Source organism: Vipera berus, assembly GCF_964194415.1.
Source record: "Vipera berus genome assembly, chromosome: 2".
NCBI lineage: Eukaryota > Metazoa > Chordata > Lepidosauria > Squamata > Viperidae > Vipera > Vipera berus.
This window is the reverse complement of record NC_138203.1, coordinates 47,139,922-47,159,422: the sequence shown is the minus strand read 5'-3', so window position 1 is coordinate 47,159,422 and position 19,501 is coordinate 47,139,922. Positions and strand designations below refer to the sequence as shown.

Genomic DNA, 19,501 nt, shown 5'->3' with positions numbered 1-19,501 from the left:
CCCAAATCAGGAAAACTAGGTTAAAGTAATGTAATTCATTGCTAACCACTTCCTTTTTATCCTAGAGAACCTTACAGATGAAAGCTCTGAATACAGTAACAAAATATGGAGCTGCTAAATATCTCATTTCCTATTCATGAAGAAAATAAACATTCTGACAGTGACTGATTCCCCCAAAAAATGATGGATGTCTATAAAAATAGTATCAATTAATATTTTATTCTATTATGCTACTCACCCCTCACCATTATTTACCATTAACCATTATTTACATTGTGGTCATTTCAGCTTTTGAAATGTTGAGTTGCCAGTAACAAGTGCAGTTAAAAGGTAGCTCACATCATTTGAGCAACAAAATCAGATTCCTAAATTAAAATAAATATATTTCAGTTTATTATATACGGAATGTAACGAATAATAATACTATAATGTATATCCTCTTAGCTTACTGTGGAGATAAAATAAAATAATAGGGATAAACCAACTTCTAGGAAGTCATACAGAATAACCTTAAGACCATTCCAGGGGAAAAAATATAATTAGGAAAAAAACAAGTATTAAACTTCAGAGCTGAAATTTGCCATTCTGCTGAAAAATCTTTCCATGTGTTCTGAATTTATTCATTGTTATCTCTTCAGTTCATCTTTCTACCAAAACCTGTCTGTATACTTGGGATTCAATCACTTTGAATTCCAGGTTTGTCCTACAGTAGCTATGCCAATGTGCTTAACAGTAGTTTTCAAGATATATCCTGGTTGTTCATTTGCAACAACAAAAAATAAACTATAACAATAAAAGTTCCAATTGAGAACTACATTTTTTTTAAAAAATAACTACTTCGCTAGGACAAAAACAGTAGTATCATATAAACTACTTTTATATAGTTTAGAGCATCTGAGAGTTGTTGAAAATCCAGATTTGTATGCATTTCATATACACTCAGAGACATGGAACATAATCATTCAACAGCTGGCAAGCTATCGTGCATATTACAGGACTGCATCATAAAAGAACTTGTCAACAACTATTCATAGTTCACTGAAATTAGAACTTTATAAACAATGCAGCATATTTTTCTGGGCCAGGAGATGGCACTCATTCTATTAAATATCTACATATTTCTACAGATGTAGAAATATCTATATATTTCTACAAATATGTAGATAAACATCTACATATTTCTGCAATATATATATATCATTTGAAATTATATAGTTTTTCTAAAATGTATCTTTTTGATACAGAACACAAACATATATAAAAATAATAAAAAGAATGAAGGCACCAAAGGAAAAGGAAAAGGAACTCTAAGGAAATAATGAGTTCAATATGTAAAATGTAAGAGATTTCTTTTTAATGAAACAAAGAATTATTTGTGTCTCCTATTTAAACAAGAAAGCATGCTTCTACTAAATGTAATAAACAGAAGCTTCTCTCAGTATCTTGGTTTGTAGATTATATGTAAACATTTTTATAAAAAAATTGGAATATGCACAAAACGAGTATCATGAAAAAGTTTTAAATATGCTCTATGCATAGAGTTGGAAGGAGAGGAGAGGGGAGGGGAGGAGAGAGGAGAGGAATCAAATGAAAATAAAACAACTTAGCCTGCATTAGATAATCTCCAGGTTCTTATCTAAACCTTATGTACTATGATTTCTATCATATACTGAATGAAAGTGGATGGATATTTTAGGGCCATGAAGGCTGATCACAATCCATTACAGATAATTTACAATGTAGATTATACCATGTTTTGTACAATTGGTTTCTTTCTACAGTGGAAGGAAGGAAGGAAGGAAGGAAGGAAGGAAGGGAGGAAGGAAGGAAGGAAGGAAGGAAGGAAGGAAGGAAGGAAGGAAGGGAGGGAGGGAGGGAGGGAGGGAGGGAGGGAGGGAGGGAGGAAGAGAAAGAAAGAAAGAAAGAAAGAAAGAAAGAAAGAAAGAAAGAAAGAAAGAAGGAGAAAGATTAGGCTTTTCCTTTGTCCTCTTTGTTCCCTTTCAAAATGACATTAGGACTGTTTCATTTAATGCAGAGAACAAGTAACCTCTTCCCAATGATTCTCTATCTGTCTCTATTGTCCAATCTGTGCTTTTATCAGCTCCGATTGCCTTGCCATCTTGATAGCTTTGTGGCGGATTAAGTCATCTATTAACTGCATTTTCTCAGATAATTCCTTATCTGAAATCCCAAACATAAAGCTGTCTCTAAGATAATACCCTCTCTGCTCTGCAAACTCAGTATTACTGGTTCATACAGACCTGTAACAAATGACCGTACTGTCTTTTTTGTTTCTTTGTTCTTTGATAAAAACAGATCTGTTTATACACTATATTTTTTGTTAGGGATGACATGGGCATCAGATTTGGCCATAACTATTTCATAATCATTCCTTTCAGCTTTAAAGATGTATTAGCTTCTTTGCCCATCAGATATAGGAGAAAGCTTACAGTACTTGTATTATTTCTTTTTCCTTGAAGAGCTTCATAGCTCATCAGCAATCATGTCAATGGATCATCCAATCATGTCAATGGAGCATAAAAGCAAAAGGCCTCTATTGATGACAAGTAAACTGGCTCAAGTGGGTTAGGACGCTGAGCTTGTCGATCAGAAGGTCGGCAGTTTGGCGGGTCGAATCCCAAGTGCCGCGTAACAGAGTGACTGCCTGTTACTCGTCCCAGCTTCTGCCAACCTAGCAGTTCGAAAGCATGTAAAAATGCAAGTAGAAAAATAGGGACCACTACGGTGGGAAGGTAACAGCGTTCCGTGCGCCTTTGGTGTCTAGTCATGCCGGCCACATGACCACGGAGACATCCTCGGACAAGCGCTGTCTCTTCGGCTTTGAAACGGAGATGAGCACCGGCCCCTAGAGTCAGAAACGACTAGCACATGCGCATGTGCGGGGGAACCTTTACCTTTACCTTTAAACTGAAGCAAGGAGGCTAAATACAAATTAGGAACACCATCATTTGCACATAGGGAGGAAACAAGACTTAACCATATTCACTGATTCCAACTTATCTTGGTTATTGCTTAGTCAATGTACATTTGTTTATGTTTAATTGTGAGATTTTGGAATTTACCTAAAACAAATGCCATATTTCCCTATTTGAAATTCAGCAATTCTATCATTGGGAATTGTTACTCAAATTTTCATTTAGCATGAAGAACTTATCAGAAAAGTCAACTGAAGCCTCACAAAAATAATAAAGTAATGAAAATCAATAATGAAAAGTAATACAATTACAGGTCTCCTCCCCCCTTAAACTTGGTGATTACTAGGCTGTTCCCTGATTCCATACATTATTTAGATTTAAGAAAATTGCCATCAATATAATGCCTCTATTATGATTTGACCTCCAAGTAAAATCAATTTTCAATCCTGCCCTAGTAAACTCAAGCCTTTTGGAAACAAACATAAAACCATCACAACAGAAACAATAACAATAACAAAAATTCAGAATTCTTACAGTATACAAACAGTGCAAAAAAGCCCTCAGAACAACCATCTTCACATTATTTAAGCCTGGAGCAAGAATGACATTAAACATGACTGGAATCAACGTAGTGAACCTTTTCTTTATTAGAACAGGCTATGCTGAAGAACCTGAATCCCTTTTGGGTAAAATGCCTTCCTATCACAAACAGTTTGCATTTTTGCTCTTTTTTTTAATCTCTTGCCAAAAACTCACAATTGCAACCAGAGGCTTGCATAATTTTAGTAAATCAATAACTGAATATTTCTTATAAGAAATCAGAATGGAAAAGTATACAACAATATTTGTGTCTCTCTATTTGTATTAAAAGTGAAACTCAAATCTCCTTTTAAATCAGTCCTCTTCAATTCAATGCCCTCCAGATGTCCTAACATCTGGAGGTGACCATGTTGGGAAAGGCTGATCTAAATAAAGAAAAGAGCTGATATCCAAACAATGTTTGTGATAAAAAGAAAAAAAAAAGTGAAAGCATTCTGCAAATGAAGAAATCTAATTATTTTACTGCTATCAACAGAAAATAAAAGATTTGCACTGATTGCACTGCTGTGATGATAAATAGACTCTGCTTCTTTGTTAATAATATTGTTTCTGTCTGCAGCACTAAAGGCTTGATAGATGATGTGGTTTATATTATTTGATATGTTGCAGATGGTTGCCCATAATCCCCAAACACCATAATTGATCTGACAGAATTTGCTATGGAAAATCCGGTTTGCATAGATATTCTATTCATTCTCGTAGAATATACTACATCACAGTAGAAAATACTATTTTCAGTAGATGTAGGAATGTGTAAAGCATTTCAATGTTATAATAATATGTTAAATCAGTATTGCATATGCCTTTTAAATCTATAGTCTTAGGAACCAACTGGCTGCAAAGCAGTGCTTCCAAATTACAATGTGTAGAGATGCTTCCAGCACATGTAAGAGAATTTAACAGGTAACTAACTTAAATCAAGTTTCACTAGGAAAATAACTAAACAATTGTATTCAACAATGATTGCTTAAGCATGAAATGATGGATCCAGTACTGGGAATCCTTTATTAACATTTTTATTCGATTATTAAATAAAGGTTGGCTCAGTCTTACCTCTTGTTATTTATTTTCAGATTGTGTTATGTAATAATAAAACAATTTTAGAAAGAAAAAGAGAGAAAGAACATAAATTGAAAAGATAAATGTCAACACTATATGGTATTTCAGACAGTCTTTTCTGAATGTCCCTTTCCAGTCCTTCTGCTATGATGTGTAGCTTTATTATTTATTTATTAGTTAAATATATGCACTGTTTTAGTCCAAGTGAATTTTGTGTTTTATAAAATATATAAAATACAAGAGTATTAAAATAATGACATAGTACATAAATCATTGTCATTAAATAAAGCCTACACTGAATCAATCCTGAAAAAATGTCAAGCATCATAAAAAAAAAGAAAGATCATTACATATTTCTGCAAAGCCATGAGGATCTTGTCTCTCCTTGTCTCTGAAGATCACCGGTTTAATGGAAGGAAATAACCAAACAAAAGGTCTGTCCTTAGGGAGCCTCCCAGCCATTTCCTGGTAGGTGGAAGCCTTTACTAGGCAGCCTCTGAATGTCCAGGTTGGGTGGGTTGATTTGATTAGCAAATGGTGGTCTCTTAGATTCCTATCCCCATTTAGTATAGGTTGTCCTCAACTTACAACAGTTCATTTAGTGATCATTCAAAGTTACAACGGCACTGAAAATAGTGACTAATGACCATTTTTCACACTTATGACCGTTGCAGCATCCCCATGGTCACATGATCAGAATTCGGATACTTGGCAACTGGTTCATATTTATGAAGGTTGCGGTGTCCTGAGGTCATGTGATCGCCTTCTGCAACCTTCTCACAAGCAAAGTTTACGGGGAATCCAGATTCACTTAACAACCATGTTACTAACTTAATAAAGGCAACGATTCACTTAACACTTGTGGCAAGAAAAGTCATAAAATGGGGCAAATTCACTTAACAAATGTTTCACTTAGCAACAGAAAATTTGGGCTCAATTGTGGTCGAGGACTACCTGTAAAGGTTTTAAACACTAGAATTTCACTTGAAAATACTGGTAGATCTCAGAGATGGTACAATATGACAGCACTGAGACTGACAGGGAAGCTGACTGGTTATGGCACAGGTTCTAGCACCAATATTTGTGATTTATTTTTTTCCCAACATCATTATGAAAGCTTTTACATAATATGTCTTGATTTGCTGGTGTTTTGGATTTTTGTCTGAATGTATCAATTTAACATACTCAAGTTTCTAATGGTTTTTAAATAACTTGTTAACAACTTGGTTAGTTTTTACTGTAAATTTGGAATGGGTAATAACACTGATAACATAGGAAAGATTTCTTAATATCCATTATTTATTTCAGCTAACTGTAATTGTCATATCCCAATGAGAGATAGCTAAACTAGGACTTTTTATTTTGAAACACTTAGTTTTGTAAATCTTTCCTTTGTCTAATACATTATTTTTGGAGATTGTATATTTCCTTTATAATTGGGGTTCCACATTGTTACAGCAGACGCAAAATAAGAGACATTTTGTTGTCTGCTGAGTTCAAGATTTGTCCTATCTGAAGATTTTACATTTCTATTCTCTATTTCCTCTCTCACCTGTGAACTTGAATGTGCTGATATGGATGTCCCCAGAAGGTTAGAAAAACAAAAATTGTGGTTAGAGCTTAATTTCATTTTTGAACAGCTTGAATGGTCTCAGTGACCCTCAGGGTCATTGCAGCTTTTTCACAAATGTTGACAGATGTTCAGATCTGGTAAAATTGCATGCATGGACTTAAAGCAGAAAATGAACATTTTACTTCAAGATCTTTCAGTATTACAATAAAATTATTAAAGTGTTATTTAGAATTTTGTAGCATTATGAATACATTTATTGCTCCATATTTATGGGGGCATTACAAATAAAATAGTTCCTAAATTATTGTTGTGTTCTTCTCTGTGTATGGTAAACCATGTTTTTCTTTCATTTCATTTATTTACTGAATTAATTTATCATGAGTCGGTAAGAAGAAAAAACAGAAAAAGAAAGGTGATTTAAGAGAGACAGAGAGACAGAGAGACAGAGAGAAAATAGATTATTCAACATAAAATGAATCCCAATATTACTAATCCCATGAGTTACGATGGCCTTCAAATATTATGAATCCCACTATGGATAGTGGAATGGCTGCTATTAGCCAGCAACTCTACTGCAAGTCACAGGTAGATTAGGAGCTCCTATTGCATAATAATATAATATAACATTTTATGCAATTTTATGATATATTATGATCATGAAATATCACTTGTTGCTTGTATGTACACTGAGAGTTTATGCACCGGAGACAACTTCCTTGTGTGTCCAATCTCACTTGGCCAATAAAGAATTCTATTCTGTTCTGTTCTGTTCTGTTCTGTTCTGTTCTGTTCTAAAGGGAACCTTCCCTTATGTAAAGTTAAAAGTCATCCACAGATACAAATTTTAAACAAGCTACTCTTTCCAAGGTCATTGTAACTCATTTAACAATTTAAAAATAGTCCTCATTTAATGATCAGCTGCTTAACAACTGTTTGAAGTTACAACAGCCTTTGAAGGTAGTTTGAACTACTTTTATGCAGATACATGCTGGATACAGGACAAGGCTTAGGGCTATTTAAGTAGACAGTGTCCAGTTGTCTGGTTTTTTCAGTCTAATTTCTACCTAAGTACTGAATTATCTAATTTGACCAAATACATTTTTTTTCAAATCTTTTTTGGAAAACAAACAAGTCCTTATTTATTTCACCTGCTCAATTGTTTTTAGAGAGGAAATTTTGGGACAGTGAATTTCTCTTGAGATTAATTTAATTTAATTGTGGTTGATTTAATGGCAGGAATGCTTGAAAATCTGGATAGGAGTGACATAAAGATTGTCAGAAGGACTCATCTTCATGCTATTTTGAATTTTATCTTGCAGACTATGCTGTAATATATAAATAAATGTCAGCCAACTCTGCCCACTTACTTACCATCTCAACTTGTAACTGAATTTAGCTTAATAAGATGCCTACAGGAAAAAAGCTGTAGTCAAAAAGTACATAGAAATGTACTTGGATAGGACATGCCCTCTTGTTCCTTTACATAAATTAATAAAATCCTTTATTGTTTACATGATGACTGTGTAATTTCACCTGAATAAATAAAGCCCTGACAGCTAATGTATCTGAAGTACTTTTGAATTTGATCATGCCACTGTTCTAGTTGGTAGGATGATGCCTCTGTGAAAAGTAAGTTTCCCTTTTCATGTAGAGCAACTAGTATTATTGGTTGCTTATCAACAGAAACACTCCAGGTAAGGACAGAGCATTTGTCACAATCAAATCACGTTCTAAAGGAGTGTTTCTGCACATTTGTACATTAGTGTCAATAATAAATCTTTGGCTCCTTCAAAGAACCTCATTAATTAATGTCAGTGAAACTTTCTGAACCATCAAGAGTTTGGGAAATGCAGTACATACCTTCTGTGTTATACAATTAACTGGTCAGAAGTACATTTTATTGTCATTTTGAAAATAATAAATGTTAGCTGATTCTAATTGTGATTTTATTATTAATTATCTGTAATGAATGCTCTTATGTTATAACTTTATTCACCAGAATATAAGGTTTTAAAAGTATACACTGAGGTTCCTAATGAGATGTTATTGTTAATATTATGGGGACCAGATGTTTCAAGCATATGCTAATCTTAAATATATTGCTGATCCCTCTTCAGGAAATCCAGTAAAGAACATCAGGAGCACTAGATTTTGTTTATAGAATACAATAGATGGCAAAGTGTATTATATTGTTTTTATACTATTCTAAGAATTATTCTCCTCGGGAGAATAATTCTTAGAAGAGTGTTGCCACTTTCCTCGGGAGGAAAGCCATGACAAATCTAGACAGCACACTAAAAAGCAGAGACATCACCCTGCCAACAAAAGTGCGTATAGTCAAGGCTATGGTCTTCCCAGTTGCAATGTATGGCAGTGAAAGTTGGACCATAAGAAAGGCTGAGCACCAAAGAATTGAGGCCTTTGAACTATGGTGCTGGAGAAGACTCCTGCGAGTCCCTTGGACGGCAAGGCGATCAAACCGGTCAGTCATAGAGGAGATCAACCCTGACTGCTCTTTAGAAGGCCAGATCCTGAAGCTAAAACTCAAATACTTTGGCCACCTAATGAGAAGGAAGGACTCACTGGAGAAGAGCCTAATGCTGGGAAAGATTGAGGGCAAGAGAAGAAGGGGACGACAGAGAATGAGGTGGCTGGATGGAGTCACTGAAGCAGTAGGCATGAGCTTAAATGGACTCCAGAAGATGGTAGAAGACAGGAAGGCCTGGAGGAACATTGTCCATAGGGTCGCGATGGGTCAGACACGACTTCGCAGCTAACAACAACAAGAATTATTCAGAGCCAGAAGTAAAATGTACTAAGTACAGTACTTCTGCATGCTACTGTAGGATAGAGTAACTACATTGAAAACATTACAGATAATCTTTGTTAACAACCATTCATTCAGCAACCGTTCAAAGTTATGGCAACACTGAACAAGTGGTACTTATACGTGGCTTCCAAAGTTACAGCTGTTATAGCACACCTGTTGTCACATGATTAAAATTCAAGTCCTTGACAGCCCATCCACACTTGTAAATACAGTGAGGCTATAAAAGTATTATGCAGTGCATAGTTGGTTAATTTTGTGTTATAGTGAGTTAGATTTACATAGTTAATTTTCCTCTAGGGATTATCATATTGTGCTGTCATCATGTGGTCATTATGGGAATTACAATATGTTCTGTTCATGTTAATCTGTTCAGTCAATCCCTCCCATTTTGTGATGTATTTCCTCCTTCTTGTTAATCTTGTCTATTGTGTCATTTCCTGGACACCATTACATGTGGTCTGCTCTCATGGTAGTACCATTACTAAATTTGACCTTGAAATACCGTCCATTTCATCATCTCCCACATCCTGTTGTCTGCTGTAAACCTCCTGCATGCAATAAAGATCTTTGTGGATGAGAAAAGGTATTTTGTGAGTTCAGCTATCTGATAAAGACTGTCAGCAGTGATTAGGCACAGGGGTCAGGCACAGGGGTCTCAGCAAGGGGATATATCATTATACAACAGTTGGAGTCAGAATAAGGCTCCATTACCTAGAATAGAATAGAATAGAATAGAATAGAATAGAATAGAATAGAATAGAATAGAATAGAATAGAATAGAATAGAATAGAATAGAATAGAATAGAATAGAATAGAATAGAATAGAATAGAATAGAATAGAATAGAATAGAATAGAATAGAATAGAATAGATTTACATGAATGTATTCTCAAGTGAGCTTTTTTAGATTTAACTACAGAGCTGAAAAATTATATAAGCTGTTCCACTGGTTAATTGTTCTCACTGTTAGGAACTTTCTCCTTAATTCCAGGTTGCTTCTCTTTTTGATCAGCTTCCAACTATTGTTTCTTGTCCTGTTCCCTGGTGCTTTGGAGAATAATTTGACCCCCTCTTCTTTGTGGCAGCCTCTCAAATACTGGAATACTGCTATCATGTCACCCCTATTTCTTCTTTTCCTTAGATTAGCCAAACCCAAATCCTGCAAAGGTTCTTTATATGTTTTAGTCTCCAGGCCTTTGATCATCTTAGTTGCTCTTCTCTGAACTTTTTCTAAGATCTCAACATCTTTTTTTGTAGTATGGTGACAAAAATTGATTACAGTATTCCAGGTGCGGTCTTAGTATTATAAGTACATACAAACTTTTAATGGATCTTATCAGTAGTTTTGATCAGTGACGTCATCAAAGTAAACAAAGCCACGTGCTGATTACGTCACCAGGCCATGCCCATAAATGGAAGTGACGTTCGCACCCCTCCTCCCCGGAAGTGACGTGCATAATCCACACCCCACCCCTCATGGTACAGGACTCACAAGGCCATAACCCTAGCCGGATATGACGTGTCTGCCCAACCCCATCAAAATAAGCATGGGTAACCCTAGCAGATAAGGTGTGATATAAGGTGATAGCCCTATTTCCAGATGGTGCTTGCCAAACCTAATCCCATCAACAAACATGTGGCGGTCAAGCTTCTGTGTACTTGATTACATTAGCCCTAGACTAATTCCATGGACGTGCAAATCCAAAAGAAACACAGAGACCTGTGTTTTTGGGAAACAAAACCCTGCTTTTGGGGGGGTGATAATTAAAAAAAAGCTTTTTATTTCTAATCATTCTAGCCTAATGATGCTTTTAATTTTTGTGGAGTTTTAAAAATCAATACCTCAAAAGCTGGGGGTGGGGGGGAAAAAGGATCACCTAAAAGGCTTCCAGGGTTTGCATTTAAACCAGCCAATTTTAAAAACATTTTCCCTGAATGTAGGGGGAAAAAACCACAGACCTTTTAAAGCCCACAGCTGGTTTTTTAGCTTTGTAAAAATCTAAAGACTTATATTTTGGCATTTGCAACTCCCTCGAATTCATATGTACGCGTAACCGTTCATAGCAGAGATTTAATAAAATTTATTCTAACCTTACAGCAAAAGCGAAGCGTTTCTGACTGGCCAGAACAGATTGATGTATTAGGTATGTGTATTGTGGGCATGTCTGGACATGACCTGTAAGCTCGTGCTATAGAGCATGCGCGTGGCCACAGACAACTCGGAAACTTTAAAGCGTAGATCTATTTTAACAGCGTCATGGGAACTTGTGAAGGAAATAATAAAAAGGGTGTAGAACCTGCTGCATCTTGGTTGGCGACACAATCTCTTTGGAAAGATTTCCATAAGATGAGCTGTGATGTTCGTGATGAAACCCCGGACTACTCCTGGTCTACCTTGTCTGAATGTCGCTTGCCCTGTTGTAACGTGCGGGAGATGGCGTGTCGTGAAGATGAGGCCATACCGCGTAAGTAAAAACCTGTTATGTGTTCAAATGTGTAAAGCGCAATAACCCCACCGTTAACAATGTGATTGCTAATGGCTAAATACATTTTCCAGGTTCTGTTCCGGGGTATAGCTATAATGCCGGCGCCTCCTTAATAACAAACGTCTCAAGTGATGAAGAGGATGCAGAGGTCGATCTAGGTAAATGAATTGTCTTTTTACTATGCATGCTGCCATTAATGTTATATAATAAAAGGAGAGTTAAAGAGGGTTTTACTAATGGATTATTTTTGCGTTTTTAAACAGGTGGGTACCCCGGATATTACCTAGCCCCGTCTCTGTCTGATTGTCCATGCTGTCTACAGATTGATCTCAAAAGAGATACTCCAAATGACTGCTATATAGAATGTGATTGTGGCGCATCGAATTGTATATGTACAATGCCTACAGAGAATGAAGATACTGATGATACAGATGACCCCGGTAATGATAGTAATGATGAAGGATATTATTCTGTAAATGAACGTGATGATAATTGCGTCTAAATTACAAATAAAAGGTTTGTGCTAAAGCGCAGTGTGTTTATTGTAAGGTTTGAACGGTGCAGAATGAAGTGTGAAAATGTACTAAAGGAACTGTATTATACGCCGGAAGGTCCAGGTAGCTATGGTGGAGTAAAACCCCTATTTGAGGCTGGGAGGAAACGCTTTAAAAACTTAACCTTGAGGCAAGTCAAGACATGGCTTTCCGGTCAAGAAGCTTATACCCTGCACAAGCCTGCAAGAATAAAATTCTCCAGGAACGCTACAATAGTTTCCTGCATAGATTGCCAATGGCAGGCTGACCTTGTGGATTTATCAGGATTTGCCTCTGAAAACAGCGGCACAAAATTTATTTTAACGGTAATCGATGTACTTTCCAAATATGCTTGGGCAGTCTGTTTAACCGATAAGTCTGGACGAGGGGTTGCCGGTGCTTTCCAAAGTATATTCCAATCAGGAAGGGCGCCCAGAAAGCTGCAGTCAGATGCCGGGAAAGAGTTTTTAAACAAGCCTGTAAAGAAGCTTTTTGAACGCTATGGCATACATCACTTTGTCACACATAGTGAAACTAAAGCAGCGGTTATAGAGAGGTTTAATAGAACTCTGAAAAACAAGCTGTGGAGATTTTTCACAGCTAAAAATACGCACAGGTATGTGGATGTATTACCAGCACTCATGTGGAGTTACAATAGCGCTTACCATCGCAGTATCCGGACAGCCCCCAACATGGTGAAACAATCTAATGAAAAAGATGTGTGGATGCGTCTATATGGGAATATTTTAAAATCGGACAGAAAGGCAGAAAACTTTAATGTGGGGGATCACGTTAGGATATCCAGGCTAAAGGGGAAGTTTGAAAAGGGATATCAGCAAACCTTTACAGATGAAATATTTATCGTCAAAGAAAGGGTTAGGCGGAGAGAAAGGGATGTATATAGATTAATGGATTATGCAGAAGAGCCGGTACATGGGTCTTTTTACCCAGAAGAGCTGCAAAAAATTCCTAGTGATCAAGAACGCGTCTACAGAATTGAAAAAATATTACAGAAAAGAGGGAGGGGTAAACAAAGAGAATTCCTGGTTAAATGGCAGGGTTGGCCAGAAAAGTTCAACAGTTGGATTAAGGAGTCTGAAGTGCAACATCTTTGATATGGAGGAGTTTTACATCACCCTACCCAGCAATGCATCAGCAGCAATTTTCCCCCAAAACAAAAATTCTAATTTTACCATACAATTAGCAAGAGCGCTGGATCTTCCAGGAGCGTGGGAAGTAGCGCTAGCAGAGATACAGTATCCGCATAGTTGGTACACATTAACTTCGCCTGGATATTTTGAAATTGCTAACGAGAGAAAGAGATGGCATTTTTCTTTGAGAAGCGGGTACTATAACAGCATCCGTCATCTGTTAGAAAATATGAACAAGCTTATATCAAACGTCAAGGACGGACCTAAGACAACCCTACATTATGATTCAGTGGGACGAAAAATTAATCTTAAAGGAGACGAACCGCACACCATTCTAGTTAGCGGAGATCTCGGACATTTGTTAGGGATGTTCCCTGGATTCAGTACATTATATGTTTACACAGACATTGTAGAGCTCCAGATAGTGGGCGACTTCTATGTGCCGTTACTGCGCTGTGTGCCTGTGCGAGGGCAAGACAATGATGTCGTCACAATTACCTATGACCGCCCGCATTATGTACCGGTCAGCAAACATCACATTGATACCATTACCATAGAAATCAAAACCGATCAGGACAAAAATGTGCATTTTTATCATGGGAAGGTGATTGTCAAGCTTCATTTTAGGCCTCGGAAAAGTGAAGGATGGTTGTAATCAAGGAGCACGGAAACCCTCAAGACTACGTGGCTTACTACAGGGCACAAGCTGGCGGCGGCCTTCCAGGCTTTCGAGGAGCCCCCATTATGTACGGGACAGGTTTAGGGGGCCTGTTCCGTGGGCTTTTTCGAAAAGCAATGCCGTTTTTGAGGCGAGGATTAGAAATCATTAAGCCGCATGTGAAATCTGCTGCCAAAAACATTGCCAGAGATGTCGCAGGTCATCTTGTATCCCGTGTTGTTGAGAGGGGGCAGGATGGATCAGGAATGATCATAACCAAGAAGAATTACGCATCGGGCCCGCCTATTCCGTTTAAAAAGAGAAGACTTGTGAAAAAGACCCGCCATACCAAGAGGAGACGTGCACAGAAGAGGAAGCCCTGTGACAACGAAGACATATTCTAATACGATATGGCATTTATTCATTCTGATTCAGAGGAATGTGTTAAATCAGAACTGGATCTTTTTCAACTGGCACCTACACAGACCAGTATTGAAAACAGTACTTATGTTGAGATCCAACCTTTATCAGTGCTGACACCCAATGCACCCCTGGAATTTTTTATCACAGGGCATGGTGAACATTACACGGATTTAAACAACACCCTGCTGTATGTGAGTTGCAAGATTGTAAAGGCTGACGGTTCGGATATTGACGACGGGGCTAGGGTGGCCCTGACCAACTACCCCATAGCATCACTGTTTAATCAGCTGGATGTTACCTTGGGAGATCGGCTCATTACACAGAGCCATCATTGCTATTCTTACCGGGCCATGATTGAACTGATTCTGAACTTCGGTGGTGATGCGCTGGGCACCCAATTTACAGCTGGCGGTTTTTACAAAGATGACTCGGACCTCATGGAGAGTACTCTACTGACAGCCGCTGGGAACTCCGGTTTCAAAGCGAGGGCAAGACAGACGGCCGGTAGCCGTAAATGGGACCTGCTAGGGCCTCTGCATAGCGATCTGTTTTTTCAAGACAGACTGCTAATTAACGGTGTTGATGTGAAAGTCAAACTCACAAGAAGCAGAAATGAATTTTGCGTGATGAAGGATGGCAACGAGAATTACAAAGTGCAACTCTTGGCGGCATCTCTCTTTGTAAAACGTGTAAAAGTAGCCCCAGGAGTGCGCCTCGGTCATGCAGAAGCTTTGCTCTCCTCCAATGCCAAATACCCCATTGATCGAGTGGGGATGAAGGTTTACAGCATTCCTGCAGGTAGCCTTGTGTGTAATCAGGAAAATCTATTTCTGGGTCAGCTACCTAAACAATTAGTGATTGGGTTTGTGGACAATGCATCTTTTAGTGGGGATTATGAAAGAAATCCGTTCAATTTTCTACACTGCAATGTCAATTTTTGCGCCTTGCATTGTGATGGCGAGCAGATCCCTGCAAAGCCTCTTCAGCCTGATTATGAGCATGGTCTTTTTGTGAGAGAGTACATGCAGATGGTGCAGGCCACAGGCAAAGGCATGAAAGACAGGCCGCTGTTAATCAGTAGGGAAGAGTTTAACCGAGGGTATACTTTGTATTGTTTTGACTTGAGTCCTGATCAGGGGTGCTCTGAGCACTATTCTTTGATCAGGAACGGTAACCTCAGAGCCGAAATTAGATTTGCGCAACCCCTCCCCAACACCGTCAACATGATTCTCTATGCAATCTTCGAAAACCTTATTGAAATAAGTCACACAAGGAATGTGCTCTTTGATTATATGTGAGTATGGACACACTGCAACTCCGCCACTTGTTCTCTGGAAATAAAGCCTTTCTAGGGGTCTACCCTTGCGACCTGCTACCCCAGAGACAGATCTCCAAAAGACCTTTTGGATTAATTGTAAATACCCACCCTCACACTCTGCCTGGTGAACACTGGCTGGCTCTCTACTTCCCATCTCCCGGATATGGCGAATTTTTTGATTCTTATGGAAGACCGCCGGATAGCCCTGACTTTCCTGGCTCCATAGCGACGTTTTTAGAGCAGCAAGCTGAGAAGTACACATTTCACCAACGCCAACTGCAGCACCCCAGCGCTGTGACCTGCGGGCAGCACTATGCATTTTTTCTACTGAACCGGACTAAAGGAGTAGACTATGAAAATATTTTAAAGATGTACTCCAATGTTGATATTAAAAATGATCAAATGGTAAAGCTGTTTGTAAAAACTATAAAGGTGGGAAGGGGGCTTGGAACCTGTAACCGTCACCAGTGCATGCAGACATGCCTGCCTTACTGTAAAATAAAGAAAAAGACTTAAACGTTTTTACTTGTTTCACTGTGTTTTTATTCATTTTACAAATTGAGCCAGTCACCAAACCTGAACCTACTTCTAGGGTTTAATGTCCAAGGGCTAGAAGGGGCACTGGAAAACAGAGGCTTCTGAGCCCCAAAAGGGGCTGTCATAACAGAGTCGGGGCTAGTAGCAGTTTCATCCTTAACAACCAGAGAATCTTTCAACTTTTCTACTTGCTCTTTAACAGCTGTAGACCCCAACACAGAGGTCGGGACATTCACCTCAGCCATAGCATTCATAAAGTCATCCCAGCCTTTAGGTTTCCGCTTCTCAGTAGGGGCTCGGTGCTGCGAAGCTCCTTTCACCAAGTCTAAAATATTAGTCCCAGGAATAGGGACCCCTTTGTATAAAAAGGTACCGCGATCATCCCAGGTTGAGACGTCCTGATGCTGTTTCATTTTGTTCAGCAAAAGTTCCGCATTTTTCCTGTAACGGGTGCTCACACCGCTTAGGATTTCGTCCATCGCTGTGTCCTGCGGAGATGGCTGTGGTGGCTGCTCTGGTAATGTTGGAAGTGGCCGAGGTTCTTCAGGTGGGTAAATGAGATTCAGTCTGTCCTTTTCAGACTCATTTTGCCTGGTTAGTCTTAGATACCTCTGCAATGCAGAACTGTAGAGCTTAATCTTGTCATCCTCAGACAAATCAGCTCTCTGAAGAATGGAACGCATCTCAGCATCCAACCGGTTAGTGGCTGTAGCCCCCATAGTAGGGGGCCTGCCCTGTAGTTGCTCCATCTGATGACGCGATACCAGATACATTTTCTCAGCATGATCCATGGTTTATCCAGCTAACAGGCTAGTCAACAGCGGAATAGCTGCCCCTAGTAAGGGACCAATAAAACCACCTGACTGAAGTATGGCCTGCTTCTTCTTTTTGAGTGAGACCTTTCTATCGCTCAACTTTTTAATGACACCTTTCTTTCTCTTCAGAGACCGGAATTGTGAAGGTTTCAGAGGAAGGTTTCCTTTTAGGGTGTTCAAAGCTATTTCTGCTATAGCCCCCACCAGGTCATTATTAGCATTGCATAAGATGGCTTTTCTCTGTCTTGGTCCGGCCTTTACTAAGATTTTTAAAAGCCCCCAATTTCTACGTACCCTCTCTGACATCTTAAATGAACTAGTGCTAAGGCAGCCGGGCTACTGCTTTTTACACTTCTTTTTCATTGTGTAAACAGCAGGCCAATCAGGTGGAAAGAGACCTGTTCTCAACCTGTAGGATTCTGGAGTGGTGGCTGCCAAATCTACCAAAAGGTACCCGTGTGGTTTGTGAGTGGCGTCTTGGAATACTTCTAAAAAATACTTTGTGTTAGTGGGGTACATCTGCCTGGCCAGTGTGACAATTTGCATCTGATCACGGGGGTTGCTGAATAAAACCAAATATTTGGAATTCAGAGCTATTGTTCTCATTTTGTTGCCTTGAAAAAACAGGTTTTGTAGTATGAGAATAATGCTCAGGTTTCTGTGATGAACGTACTGTGTAAATGCCTTCTCTATTTGATCGCTCTCACTGGCTGATGTCATGAGATCATCTATCACAGCTAGAGTAATTTGATTTGGCGGAAACAAATCATCATCTTCAAAAGAAGACGGAAGCCCCTCAATAAACTTAATATAAGGGAATTTATTAAGCAGTTCTTTGTACAGAGGTTGCCAACAGCTATAAAACCATACAATATTTTGAGGCAATTGAGACAACACAACATCACCATGTTCTAACATTTGTTTGATAAAAAAAGATTTGCCAGAATTGGACGGACCGCTTATAATACACGAGAAAGGGTGTACAAATTGTGCAATATTTTCTGCCATCCTTAATAACCGTAAGGTAGCGTACAGTAATCTTCGCTCTTTAATAACCTTTTATTATACACTACTTTTAGAGTTTTTCGGAGGACCCGCGTTTCAAGGGACCACTGTTTCTTAACCCTAACAATCCCCAACTGTTCTACCCTGATCTCTTTTTTTCTCTCTGCACCAGACAGACAATAATCATCTACCAAATCTTTCAAGCTGTCAAAATTAACCTTTTTGCTGTTACCGCAGTTTAGTGTGATTCCCTTCACCTTTAGCACCGCTTCACCGTTGGACAAAGCATAGGCATACGTTTTGGGGCCGGCCGCAACAAACTCTGTTATCGTAGTGTTTGGAGGAATCTCACTTGTCAGCTGTCCTAAATAATCACCCAAAGGTGGAGTCCACGCCCCCTCTCTACTTACAAAAATGACTGAATCGGTGTCATGATACAGGCATCTATCGCCCAGCCCATCCAGCAGCCTGTATAATTCCAGTCGTGCATACGCTGTTGTAAAGCTGGCAATGAATACGTTAGTACATGAGGCTTTGGTGGGATGGTTCTTGGCAGTTTTCCACGTCACAACGGCTGTCTCACTATCCACAAACTCACAGGAGGAAACATCATAATAGGGCACAAAAAGGTATTTGAATAATTCTTCAGGGTTTGTCACCACAGATGTTGTCAGGTGATTGGTGCTCTGACCAAACTTGCCCCACAGCGAGTTTAAAAAAAGTTTGGCAATCTGCCTTTTTGCAGGATTTACCTCAATGTGTTCACGGCGTAAGCGGACGCCTTCCATCTTTTCATAATCACGAATATATTGCTCTTTATCCTGTTCTGTTTTGCACCAGTCAGGGTAACCGCTGGCCTCCTGTTTCTGTCTGAGATGTGCGTTAATATAATCTGAAAATAGCCCCTTTGATGTACTTTCAAAATGCCAGATCTCATAGATTTCAACAATTCTGTAACCTTTTTCTAAAGCTACATTCAATTCAACAGTACACCATGTTCCAGTCAGAGCTCTTTCCTCATCACTGTGTTTACAGGGGGTAGTTTGCAGTTTTTCTGTGCAGGTTGCACACAAACTAAACATTAATTTGCCCCCTGATTTGTGGGGTAGTACAGGAAAATAGAGATTCCTTGGCGGGTACACTTTGACTTTGGCTAACCCAAAATATTGTTTTATGTCCCCAAAATCTTGGTAGATAATTTGTGGATGGCCAATTGGGTACTCCTTGGTCTTATTCACAAAGGGGTACAAACTGGTGAAATCGTAATATAAGATTTGTTCACCAGGTTTTGGTTTGTAGTAAAGACATGTAGCATTTGTTCTACCACCAAAAAAGGCATCTCGAGGTATCAAAGGTATTGGGAGCTTATTCTCAACCAGAAACTGCTTCAAAGAGGTGTCAGCCTCCACCAAGGCCCTCCATTCGTGTTCCCAGATGCAGCGCACAGCATAACCCTGGCTCCTGAGGTCCTCTTCTTTAATCCTAGTACGGCTGTGCAGGGTGCCATATGTTGATCCAAGTAAGTTGTTGAAGTCACTTTCAGAGTAGCAGACAGGGCACCCATGAAAAAAACAACCA

At 38.8% G+C, this 19,501-nt stretch overlaps 2 protein-coding genes across 2 annotated transcripts; both read left to right on the top strand.

The window, feature by feature from the left end:
- Positions 1–11,110: 11,110 nt before the first annotated feature.
- Positions 11,111–12,003, top strand: LOC308660857 (uncharacterized protein). The gene is made up of 4 exons (XM_081315481.1): positions 11,111–11,141; positions 11,251–11,462; positions 11,555–11,641; positions 11,747–12,003. Exons 2-4 carry the CDS (start codon positions 11,255–11,257, stop codon positions 11,983–11,985), a joined length of 534 nt encoding a protein of 177 aa, XP_081171607.1. The 5' UTR covers positions 11,111–11,141; positions 11,251–11,254; the 3' UTR covers positions 11,986–12,003.
- A 2,232-nt stretch (positions 12,004–14,235) lies between these two features.
- Positions 14,236–15,546, top strand: LOC308662721 (uncharacterized protein F54H12.2-like; the record flags this gene model as incomplete). Its single annotated transcript, XM_081318863.1, has 1 exon — positions 14,236–15,546. The coding sequence occupies one exon, from the start codon at positions 14,236–14,238 to the stop codon at positions 15,544–15,546; it is 1,311 nt and encodes a 436-aa protein (XP_081174989.1).
- Positions 15,547–19,501: the final 3,955 nt, after the last annotated feature.

Bases quoted from the DNA above. Each gene is read 5' to 3' on its own strand.
- LOC308660857 (XM_081315481.1), top strand. From the start codon at position 11,255: ATGGGAACTTGTGAAGGAAATAATAAAAAGGGTGTAGAACCTGCTGCA. The intron at 11,463-11,554 runs GTAAGTAAAAAC...TACATTTTCCAG, and splicing joins TGAAGATGAGGCCATACCGC to GTTCTGTTCCGGGGTATAGC. The intron at 11,642-11,746 runs GTAAATGAATTG...GTTTTTAAACAG, and splicing joins GGATGCAGAGGTCGATCTAG to GTGGGTACCCCGGATATTAC.